This window comes from Argentina silus, assembly GCF_951799395.1.
Source record: "Argentina silus genome assembly, chromosome: 10".
NCBI lineage: Eukaryota > Metazoa > Chordata > Actinopteri > Argentiniformes > Argentinidae > Argentina > Argentina silus.
This window is the reverse complement of record NC_139664.1, coordinates 16,291,621-16,304,066: the sequence shown is the minus strand read 5'-3', so window position 1 is coordinate 16,304,066 and position 12,446 is coordinate 16,291,621. Positions and strand designations below refer to the sequence as shown.

The window sequence follows — 12,446 nt, the reverse complement described above, 5'->3', positions numbered from 1 at the left end:
AGATGGCGACCGCCTACGAGAGCTTCAATCTGTAAGTCCTGAAAATATGTATTGTTATATTACTATATAATCGTCTTTAAATTGTCATACAAGTTTAGCGTAGGGGATATCTGGTTTCTGGTCCCTGCGAAGCTTCAGAATAGTAGAATACCCTCAGTGGGTATTTAGCTAGCTAACTGCAATGACTGCAGTCATTCCTCTCATAAGATTTTTCTGTCATTTCTAGCGACAGCTAGCTAACGTTAGCTAGTCTAGCTATAAATTATAGACTTGTGATGTTTTCAGTATTACCTGGTATTGCTAGAAGTCTTAAGTTACTACTAGTTACAACGGTGGATGATCGGTTCCTATGTAGTGGTGTAATGATACAATATTTGCCAGTTACTTAGCTAGCTTGCTAGCCAAGCCACAAACTATATTCGTCCAACCAAGCAAGGCCAGTTTGGCACCTCACACACACTAGACATGGCTGGTCTGTTGTGTAGATATAGATAGATCGATAGCTAGCTAGCTAACTAGCAACCCACACGGACAGCCATGTCACGGACGTCGTCAGTGTGTGATGATGCGTGTTCTAATTTTGCCCATGTACGACTCTTTTTGACAGCTGTCAGTCAGTCGATCTGCACGCAGCATCCATCCAGTGTCCATCTAATTAGACTACCCCACAGTAGTAGCATATGTCCGACCGTGTCGTTTCCCATGCATAGAGGTTGATGTAATGTAAATCCTAGAGTGATTTTATTTCAAAACAATCGATGGTTTCACTTAGATAGATTTTCAGTTGTCCTCACAAGAGAGCAGACAGTCTGGAACCCTCTAGATTCTAGCTGACTTGTGTTTCTATCTACTTTGTGTCTGCTCTCTTCCCACAGGCACACTGCTCCTGAGAAGTTTTACATTGAAGCTTGTGATGACGGCTCCAGTGATGTCCTTGCCATTGACAGGGTGTCAACAGAAATGACCCTGACAGGTATGTTGGACTGTATGTGTTGTCAAGCAGCATAGGCCTACAGATTATGCATATATGGTGAGTGAGATGATGGTTGTGAGTGGTGTGATCATAAAAGCAAGGAGGATGATGGTGGTGTCAGTGCTGGTGATAATGATGATGACGACCATGATGGTTGAATTTCTTTCTCCAGTGAGGAAGGACATTCCTCCATCTTCTGTCACACGGCCAATATGTGGGATCATGGGGACTATTCGTCTGGTGGCAGGTAAGTTCAGACTCTCACTGTCAACACAAGCTGCCTGGGTATATACCAATCAATCAATCAAACTTTCTTTGTATACTGTCGTACATTTCATACACAAATGCAATACAATGGGCTTTACAGGTATAGACTCTCACATTACAGGTATAGACTGTCCAGTCAAGTTGCCCATAGAGAATATTTGGAAGTGTAAATATATAAGTGTCATAGAAATCATTTTTTAAAACAGGTGAACATTTTTTATGTGTGTTTTGTTGTTCTAAGACCGTCTGGACTAATTAAGATCATATAGTTATATGTTTACTAATTATATCTTTACTTTAGAGTTGATGATATTTGTCGTTGAATCTTCACTGAGTTATTTGGTATTAATGGGGTGCCCGTGGCCATGTTTGAGTGTTTGCTTGATTGACAGCTGTGCCCTCCTGTTTTCCATTCCGCCTCCCCAGGTACGTACCTCATCGTAATCACAAAGAAGAAAAAGGTGGGTGACCTTTTGGGCCATGCTGTGTGGAAGGCCCTGGACTTTGACGTGATCTCCTACAAGAAGACAGTATTGCACCTGACAGACAACCAGGTAGGCCTGTGTGAGATACTTTAAGGCCCCAGAGCCCATCGACAACTTCTCAGGTAGTTACACATCCCAATTCTCCTCCCTTCTCCTGAATTATGCACTTCTCCACATAGATTTAGAAGGCCAGTGTATGAGAGATCGTGGGAAACCAATCCTATGATTTTCTCTCAATCCTTGTAGGGGAGTTCACAAGTGCACACTTCATGAAAAGAATGTAGAATGTCCATGGCTGTGGACGTTTTAGATAAAGGGGAGGTTGTTGTAAGTCCTTCTAGCCTGAATGACATTAGGTCGTTTGACGCTGATGTAATTTAAGAGGAGGAATCAGAAGACTGGACTGATTCTCTGGGTGTTTATCCAAGAGAGTGTCACGATTGGAGCACTCAATACCACTGCAGCATAATGGACAGAGGGAATGCTTGGCATTTAGAGCTCACACTGATGCTCTGTGTTTGCCTCGACTGTGGAGGCATTCTATGACAGTTTATGGCAGACAGTGTGGTAGTAGTGTATGTCTAGCCACGCTGTGCCACAGGGAACGTGACCCCTTCTCACTGGCATAACAAGAAGTGCTTTCAGCCAGTTAGCATGTAGCTGTTACTTACAATAACACTATGTTTTGTCTCCAGTTGGAGACAAATGTGCCTCTATATTAGTTGACTTTTTTTTTTTGTTGGATTCCAATATTGACTGATCCTTCTATTATACTCTATTCCTAACTCACCTCTCTCCTTTGACCTTTGCCCTCAGATGCAGGACAACAAAGCCTTCTTGTCCATGATCAACAGTGTGCTGCACACAGACGGGTTCTACTTTGCCACAGACTACGACCTGACCCATACCCTCCAGAGACTGGCCAACACCAGCCCTGAGTTTCAGGAGATGAGCCTGCTGGAGAGGGTGAGAGGAGAGGGGGGGGGAGGGGTTGAGAAACAGAGACATGGAAGAGGAGAGGGAAGGGGTAGAGAGGCAGGGAAGCGAAAGGGTAAGAGACGAGGGGCAGAGACATAGAAGAGAAAGGGGGAGAGATGGGTAGAGAGACAGCAGGCAGAGAGGTTTAAGAAATGTACAGAGGTGAATATGCAATGAATATGATCACCCTAATAGTGCCATCATCATCATCAAGCCTGCCTTTGTACATAGTGCAGACCTGATCAGATTAAGATTGAGTTTTTCAAAATTGAACATGATGATCTTGCTCTATCTCTAGGCGGACCAACGCTTTGTATGGAACGGTCACCTCTTGAGAGAATTCATGGCACAGCCAGAGGTAAAGAGGACATCATCTTTTAATGTTCACTTTGTAGTGAAGTTAAATCTATTGAACTGTCGATAGTGAATATTTAATGATTGTTTACTTGTTTATTCGAATCCCCATTAGCAACAGCTACTCTTCCTGGGGTCTACACAAAACATATGACATGCCATTAATATGCATGATATGATATCATGACATGACATGAATGCAATGTTTAAATTTCACTGTCTCTCTTTTTTCCATTGACAGCTACACAGGTTTGCCTACCCGGTCGTTCATGGTTGTATCCTTTCTGGTTGGTGCCAAAGAAAGATTAACAGACTCTTCCCAGACTCTAAAGCTCACAAGCAGGAAAACCTTTTTAAGAGTGTTTGGTTACAGCACAGTCTGCCTTGGTGAGATCTTAAGTGCTGGTTGTTAGAGTGGCTTTGCAGTTAAGCCCTATAATTGTTTATTGGTTTGAAAATATTGCTTTGATGTGATCAGTGTTTGCAAGATGTTGTTCATATTTACTTTGAAACCTCAAAGATTAACCTTTAGCCTTTGGTTTAACTGTCTGAGCCACTGCCGGTAACCTTCCCTCATTACACACTGGATTAGTCTGGACATACCTTCCTATTGGTGTTCACATAGTTCATAAATACATTTTCATGCGATTTAGCCCCATGTTTTCCTCAGAAATGTTTTGCCATACTGAAGTGTGAGTTCTCATGACATTTGAGTTGGGTAATAAGATAGTGATAGTGATTATGGATATGGACTTTGCTGTAACTTTTGCTGTTACGTGAGAGAGAATTCGCACTGCCACGATTTCGGATCACTCAAAGTATTTCCAGATTGCCTCACTGCTAAGTAGCGCTCAAGCCCCTCAGCAATGCAGTGTATTTTAATCGCCTTGTGAATTATTTTTGATCATTTAGCTTTTCGAGACTATTATCTATCTTTGCTGGTTATTTCTTCCCCCTTATTTTGGCATAGTTCACTCATAACAGATTGGTGTTTTGTTGAACAGCTTGACTCTGAGAAAAGTAAGACCTGTAATTTGATCTGTGAACCACTAGGGGATGGCAGAGATTCATGTCAGTGGCAGCAGGGGTGGGAAATCTGTGTTAGAAGCCAAAGCACTTCTAATAGGTGTGTAGCCTAGCTACTTCATAGCTACCGCCAGTCCAGCCTTTATGCTTTTATATATATTACTGCTGGGACCATATATACTGATAAATGTATGCACTCACTGCAATGTAAGTCGCTTTGGATAAAAGCGTCAGCTAAATTCCATATATTATGACCGAAAGATTCAATGTTTCACTTGTTAAGAAAAGGGATCATTGGATAAGCTCCAAAATGTTGTTATAGGCAGGAGGAGCAAACCAGTCAATTGAAACGTCCTTGCATTTGGATGTTAATGTATAATATCTTGATTTCCATGACGATTGAAGTGAAGTAAGTTGAAAACAGATGTTTTTTTGTGTTTAAATGACTGTCTGTAGAATATCTAATAGTGATTCTCTGAAAGGCAAGGCAACTTTATTTATATAGCACATTTCATACACGAGGCTTCACATAAAAACATGTCATACAATAAAATGAAATAAGAAAATGAAATAAGAAAAGAGTAAAGATATAAAAGTTCAAAAGAAAAAAGAAAATGCATTATAGTAAAAAGTGCAGAATTAAAAGTGCAATGTAGTTAGTTTAGGTTGGTATTGGCGATCTAACAATAGGAACGTTATTTATACCTTGCGTGCTTTTCAGCCCTGTCTGTACTTGCTTTATCTCCTTGTATGACCCAGTCACACTCTTCCCAAATACTTTCTGGTATATTTTATGCAAGCACTTAAACAGTCTGTAAGTTGAACTCGTCAGTACAACTCCAGGTTTTACTAAACCTTGGTTAAAAATACTCAGGAGCCTCGTCCGTGTCTCCTCAAAACCCTGTTCCTATGTTGTCTCACACAACACTTTTACTTTTAAAAGATATAAAAGTGCAAAAATTAAAAAGATAAAAAAATGCATTATAGTAAAAGTGCAATGTATTTAAGATTTAGCAGAAATCTAAAGTGAACATGAATATTTTTAGCTTTGATTTAAAAGTGGTCAGAGTTGGGGCAAGTCTTAAATCTTCAGGAAGTTTATTCCAGCTATTTGTTGCATAGTAACTAAATCCTGCATTCCTATGTTTTGTATTTATTCTGGGAACCATTAACAGATTGGTCTCAGATGATCTTAGTGGTCTAGAAGGCTTGTGTAGGTTTATAGGTGAGCAGCAGTATTTTGAAATCAATTCTCTGACATACGGGGAGCCAATGTAATGATTTAAGAATTGGTGTTATGTGTTCACATTTTTTGGTCTTGGTAAGAATTCTAGCAGCAGCATTCTGAACAAGCTGTAGCTGCCTAAGAGTTTTTTTCGGAAGACCTGCAAGGAGACTGTTACAATAATCTAGCCTACTAGTTATAAAGGCATGTACAAGTTTTTCTAAGTCTTGTGTGGACATGAGTCCTCTTAGTCTTGCTATGTTTTTAAGGGCGCCCTCCGCTTGGTTGTTGGATTCTGCAGATAGGCTGTCTGGCTGCGGCTGTGTCGTGACGGTGGTACTGGGCTGGGCATCTTAGACACAGATGCAAGTTTAATGCCAACAGATTCCTGGTTCTTCATTTCATGCGTAAAACCATAGTGGGAGGAGGCAGTCGATCTGGGAGAGGTTTGAGGGGGGGTGTTGTGGCTGGGGGAGGGTTGAAGGTGGTGGTCATCGTCGATGGGGGAGGGCCGAGGAGGGTGGGGGCTGAAATGCATACAGGCATACGTACAGGTAGATACAATGCTGAATCTAGTTTCATCCCAGAGTCAGACTGTTAAATCCCTAAGCGCCATGTTGTCCAGTCATCCTTATGAAGTCATGCTGTATCAACGGGAAGATCTTCGACTGGAACATCATCTCCAGGCGGAGCTGCTTCAGAGCCGGGGTCCGCTACTACGTCAGAGGTGACAGGACAATCCAGAGCATCCCAGTGTGGACACACACACGTCTTATGCCTTTCCTCTCCCAACACATTCCGCTCTCTCACACACTGCTCAGACGTGTAAACTGATGAGTGTGTGTTTCTTTCTCCCTCAGGCATAGACTCAGAGGGTCATGCTGCTAACTTTGTGGAGACGGAGCAGATTGTTCAGTACAACGGGGGCAAGGCCTCTTTCGTGCAGGTGAGACAGACACACTAACAACACTTCATGGAGTTGAGGGAAAGCAGACAGACAGTTTACTGTGCGTCAGGCTGACTCTTTGTGTGGCGGCCTGGCACCTGAACTGGGTCAAACACATCTGTCAAATACATGAAAGCGCTAAAGGTGTTGATGGACTAGTGAATGAATCTCTGAATGAATAAATTGGATCTTCCAAGGAGATTCTTTTGTTGAGTTATAACTCCAATATTAGTTTTGTCTCTTCTTCTGCTTGGATTCCAGACCCGTGGCTCTATCCCCTTCTACTGGTCCCAGAGGCCGAATCTGAAGTACAAACCGAAACCACAGATCAGCAAAACCATCAACCATGTAAGCTTGTAAACTTGTAATCCCAAGAAACATATCCATCTGTACAGCAGCAGTAGTAGTAGATGTTCTTCAGAGTTGTAGTTATGTAATCTCTCACAATGCTCATTATAGACTATTCAAAAATTAAGTTCTTAATTTTGTTTAATATTATTATCATTTTCTATTTTATTTTTTCATATTATTTTATTACCCTTTAGGGGAGGCTTCTTGACAAGCCCGACCATTTTTTAAATTTATTTTTATCCTCCCCATGGTTAGTGTTACTATAGTACTGTGAGACTACTGTGTCACTCACCCAGGCTGTCTGCCTCACCTTGTGTCACAGCTGGATGGCCTCCAGAGGCACTTTGACTCCCAGATCATCATTTATGGAAAGCAAGTGATTCTAAACCTGGTAAGACTCAGAAGAGTATAATACCTGACTAATATGTCTCTATTAATGTTATTTTTGTGTAGTTGTATCTCAAGTGCCAGACAACACTTAGTGTCTTTATTCTTCCCTCTCAGATCAACCAGAAAGGCTCAGAGAAGCCACTGGAACTGGCATTCGCCAAGATGGTGTCCAGTTTAGGCAACGGCATGGTCAAGTAAGGACCCCACCTACTCTCACCCCACTATGCACCCTTCTCATTCCAATATGTTTTAATCTTAATCCTAGAGAAACGTAAAATATCAATGCAAATATCAACTTTTTCACAATCTCTCATGGCCTCCCCATACGTTTTAACGTGTAGGTACATAGCGTTTGACTTCCACAAGGAGTGCAGTCGGATGAGATGGCACCGCCTCCAGATCTTAGTGGACATGGTGGCTGAGATGCAGGAAGAGTTTGGGTACGTGTTGGTTTGACTGACCAATTATCCTGCTACAGTGTATATACGTAAATATATATATATACATATACAGCTGTAGGTCTCCTCAGTCCTGCTCAAACAAGGACTCTTACGCCAATCCATTCCTATCTAAATCCAGGAACAGTAAGGGAGTGCACAAGTGCATAATTCCTGACCAAGGGTGTTGAAATGAAATGGGACACAGGCAGCATGTGACTCTGCTCTGAATGTGTGTCTGGGGTTAACATACGCAGGTACTTCCTGGTGGAAGCGGATGGGAAGGTTTTGGTTCAGCAGGAGGGGATGTTCCGGAGTAACTGCATGGACTGTCTGGACCGCACCAACGTCATCCAGAGCCTGCTGGCACGGCGCTCGCTGCAGTCCCAGCTGGAGGTGGGTGGGGCGCAACAGCCAGACATGCACATCACATCCAGACACTCCTCCTGTATCCACCGATCCCCACGACATACAGCTACTCTCATACAGCTACTACATCCAGACACTCCCCCTCTGAATAAGTGAACAGTGTGATAAGCCGTATGGTCTTGTTTTTGGCTCTCAATAAAGACACTTTACTGTTCAGTGAAGAGATCCGATACTGATCTAGCTTTCTCTCCTGTACACTGTTAAAGCAATGGTAAACATGTAAATTGCCTACTCACGCCTTATGAGGGAATATGGAAAAGTTCATAGGATTCCAGAATGTGTGGACTTCGAACATGTGCAGTCATTGTTGTTGAACCTTGTCTGAACCAGGGGGCTGTAAAAGGGCACAGGTACCATAAACACCATTAGCAGGAAGCTCTGGGTTTTTCTTAAGATGTTTTGCACTCAGGGAGTGGGGGTAAACATACTGTAGTTTGAATACCTGGCTGCTCTTTGACCCCTGATAGTGGAGGCGAAGCATCATGGTCTCTCTGTGGTAAAGAGTGCAAACAGGCGGCCATTTTGGGTCTGCCAAGCCTTCTATTGCCAATCACCATGAAGGTCTCTCTCTATGTGGTAAACAGTGCAAACGGGTGGTGATTTTGGGTCATCTGAGCCCTGTGTGGGGGCATTCAGGCCTCCATTGCTACAGTATCTCACCGCACGTCTCTGTGTGTCTATGTCTGCAGAGGCTGGGAGTTGTCCACATGGGCCAGAGAATTGAAGATCAGACAGACTTTGAGAAGATTTACAAGAACGGTGAGCTGAGATCCAACTGTCCAGCCTGCTCCCACCCAAGTCCCTAGCTCACATGTACAACCGCTCCTTCTCTGTCCCTCCACTTTTAGTTTAATGTTTTTGTTTTCTCTTTTTTCATATCTCCCCTCCTCTCTCTCTCTCTCTCTCTTTTCACAGCCTGGGCAGACAATGCCAACGCGTGTGCCAAGCAGTATGCTGGGACAGGGGCCTTGAAGACAGACTTCACAAGGTGAGCAGGTCCAGGTCCATGTGTTGCTGTGTGTGTGTGTGTGTGTGTGTGTTTGTGTGTGTGTGACTGACTGAACCTATTTTCCCCTTCCAGAACAGGGAAGAGGACACAGTGGGGCCTGGTGATGGACGGCTGGAACTCCATGATCAGATACTACAAGAATAACTTCTCAGATGGTTTCAGACAGGTGTGTGTGTGTGTGTGTGTGTGTGTGTGTGTGTGTGTGTGTGTGTGTGTGTGTGTGTGTGTGTGTGTGTGTGTGTGTGTGTGTGTGTGTGTGTGTGTGTGTGTGTGTGTGTGTGTGTGTGTGTGTGTGTGTGTTACAGCCGCAAGAGTGGTGTGTGAAGATTGTGCCGTCTCTCTCCTATGACACAGGACTCCATTGACCTGTTCCTTGGTAACTACGCCGTTGATGAGGCTGACGTGACCACACCCCTTCATGAGCCCAAAGACTGGAAGTTCCTAACGGTGAGATATGATTGGATTATGACAAAGGTCATCAAATAACATGTAGCTCGATAAAAGGTTGCATTCCCAGGTTGTCAAATGCAGCCAGGATGCTCAGCAGATCCTTGGGGCGGTTCCTGAGATGTTAAAGACTTCTCCAGGTGTTGCAATGGAGGCAACTTTCAGACACCGTATATTCAGATGGTGTCTAACGTGGTCTCTCTTCTCTCTCTCTGCCCATCCAGTTGCCCATCATCATGGTGGTAGCGTTCTCCATGTGTATCATCTGCCTGCTTATGGCTGGTAAGTGATCTGTCACCCTCCTGCTTTTACTCACACACGGTATAAAACCAGCCTGCAGTTTCAACCACCTAGAACGCATCATTTGACTCAAGCTGTGCTCCCTGTCCCTGTCCCATAGGTGACACGTGGACAGAGACCCTGGCCTACGTGCTGTTCTGGGGCACGGCCAGTGTGGTGACGGCCGGCGTCATTCTCTTCAATGGCCGCGACTTCGTAGATGCGCCCAAGCTGGTGCAGAAGGAGAAGATGGACTGAATGTGTGCGTGTGGAAAGCAGCTGGGCTCCGCGGACCTCTCCTTCTCCTCCTCTTCCTCCTCTTCATCATCCTACCCTCAGCATCAACATCAGCGGGCCTGGAGCCTGTACTGACCCCCCAACGACACAAGGAAGATGAGGAGGAGGGAGGGAGGAAGAAGAGGGAGAGGGTGAGGGCGGGGCGAGACGAAGGCCATGTGTTAGACCGTGCTTTAAAGCACAGAGACTTAGCTCTGCATTGGCCTGCTGCTGTCCACACCACAATAGCACACTGTTTGGGACGGGACGGACAGGAAGGGGGGGGGGGGGGTGGTGGAGCGACCCCCTCCAATTCTGGACCACCCCCTGTTTCCTCCTGCTCCTGTCCATAGGTTTTTACTGTACAGGCTCAACCTCTCTGGTTTCATGTCACAATATCGCATCATGGTTCAATATCCCCACGGAATGCCAAGAAACGGACACACACGGACACTGTAACTGCTAAACGGACCCTTGCTGTGATGTCACTCACACTCACAGCACCTCGAGTGGTGGTGGTTTGTTTACTGTTGCCTACACATCATGCCATATCCTTGTTTTGATGCCATACGTTTCTGTGCCCTTTTCCCTGAGTAGTTGAGGTAAACTGGAGCCATAGGTGTACACGTCTATCTATCACTGGCTCTGAGGTAAACCCATCTGGCTGTTTCTTAGGGAGATAGCTGCTATAGATGTACAGTACCAGTCTAGCTATCAATAGGTCAGATGGAAACCATACTGCTTTGTCTTAGGGAGCTAGATAGCTATCCTTCAGGGTGCAAAAGCCAGTTGTTTCATTGGTTGGGAAAGGTCCCTGGCGATTTTCCTTCACAGGGAGATTGTGTTATGGTGCATCACCACCATGTACCTCACTAGAATTGGCCACGTTCTGTTCTCACTGAACTTTTAAGCAAGTGCACGGCCTCAAGGCCCTGACCAGAACCAAACCCTAGCCCCTACACACCTGAGTAGATCTCAGTGGATTGGTTTGGTTAAGATGGCAAACATTGATCGTCTTGCTTATACTGTACCTACTAAGTCCTTTGGGATCCATCTTGTTTAGTGAGGAGTGGTGATCACTTGGCCAGTAGACTGTAAGAGCCAGAGCTCTGCTGATGACATGTATTTGGAACAGTTCACTCCAATAAAGTGTCGGATCATTTTATGGTTTTATGCGGTTCTTATATTTTCCATTCAGTTTGATCGCTTGATCCACTCATCCAATGGCATGGGATGTGGACCCCCATTAGAGCACTTTTAAAGTCTAAAGTCGTCTGACTTTTGAGTGAACTGTCCCTGTATTGGGACCAATGTCTTATCATCCAATAGGAATAGGACCTTTGGGACTTAAATGGCACTCATCCCCCATGACAACCTCTGATGTCCGTCTCCAGGACGACCTCCTATGTGTTTTACTAATGTTGGGTGTGGGAATTCTGGGAAAGCTGACCGTCACTGAGCTGTGGCCACATCCCCAGTATCTATCTTTCTTTCTTTCTTTCTTTCTTTCTTTCTATGCATCTCTCTCACTTTTTTTTTCTCTCTCTCACACACTTTTATTTGTCCTGATTATTGTCTCTCTCTAGAGTCAATCTAGGCTTATTGTTGTAGTGCTGATTACAGATAAGTCTGCTCTGGTTATGAGGAAGAAAGAGTTTTGTGTACATAATCATTTACAGGAACTATTCAGACCTGGCTCAAATGCATATGTCAAATACTGTACTTTTTGAAATACACAAGCTGCACTTGATTTAGTTGTTCCTGGTACAATGGAATCAATTAAATAGTCCCAAAAGTGTAAACTCTAAGCTAAATCAAGCACATCTTGAATATTATCAGACATGGCTTATGTACTGTATTTGACCCAGGTCTGTAACTATTATGGGATGGATTTCTCTCCGGCACTTACTTAGAGTGGCACCTACCTGCTGATGTGAGAATGTAATAAAGTATGTCATATTGCTATTGATTATCTTGCCGCTTATGTGTCTTTCCCACTTCAAATGTAGTGGTCCAACATGACAAAGACATACTGTGTACTATGTCCTCACTTCAAATTTAGTGGTCCAATAATAAAATGTCAGATGATTATTGATGATGCCTTAGTCGTATTGTTGTGCTTTGCTATTTTTGTTGCTGTCATCGGTCTGCCTGTAATAGCCTCCATCATGCTTCTGGTCACACTATAGACTTCATCCTCACTCCTATGGCCTTATAGCCTCTCACAATCATTACATTGATTTTACCGGAAATTTGTAGTGCAATTTGATCTAATCCGACTTTCCCCCCTTCTGTACGTAAGGTCATTTGTAGATACACTATAGGCCTACAGTACAGTATGTTGTCTGTTGAGTTTTCCTCTCCCAGGGTATATGGGAGAGGTGTAGAAGCCATGAGTGTCTTTTATTGAATTAGAGTTAATAATTAGCTGATTTGTTACCAGAGTATTAAATTCGAATTAGGGTTAATAATTAGCTGATTTGTTACCAGAGTATTAAGTCCGATTTAGTATTGCCAAGAAGAGTTATAATTCTGTTGTGCAACAACTTGTTATGAAATTAATTCAGGGTGAAA

At 43.7% G+C, this 12,446-nt stretch overlaps 1 protein-coding gene across 1 annotated transcript; it reads left to right on the top strand.

Annotated features, from left to right (window-relative positions):
- On the top strand, positions 1-11,965 carry sacm1lb (SAC1 like phosphatidylinositide phosphatase b). The gene is made up of 20 exons (XM_083678807.1): positions 1-31; positions 876-973; positions 1,146-1,220; positions 1,667-1,794; positions 2,542-2,691; positions 3,002-3,061; positions 3,299-3,332; positions 5,934-6,035; positions 6,169-6,254; positions 6,516-6,602; positions 6,928-6,996; positions 7,110-7,189; positions 7,337-7,435; positions 7,690-7,828; positions 8,551-8,620; positions 8,777-8,849; positions 8,943-9,036; positions 9,225-9,317; positions 9,542-9,599; positions 9,718-11,965. Exons 1-20 carry the CDS (start codon positions 3-5, stop codon positions 9,852-9,854), a joined length of 1,761 nt encoding a protein of 586 aa, XP_083534933.1. The 5' UTR covers positions 1-2; the 3' UTR covers positions 9,855-11,965.
- Positions 11,966-12,446: the final 481 nt, after the last annotated feature.

Coding starts and splice junctions, on each gene's coding strand:
- sacm1lb (XM_083678807.1), top strand. CDS start 3: ATGGCGACCGCCTACGAGAGCTTCAATCT. Junction 1,795..2,541: donor TGCACCTGACAGACAACCAG/GTAGGCCTGTGT, acceptor CTTTGCCCTCAG/ATGCAGGACAACAAAGCCTT. Junction 9,600..9,717: donor CATCTGCCTGCTTATGGCTG/GTAAGTGATCTG, acceptor CCTGTCCCATAG/GTGACACGTGGACAGAGACC.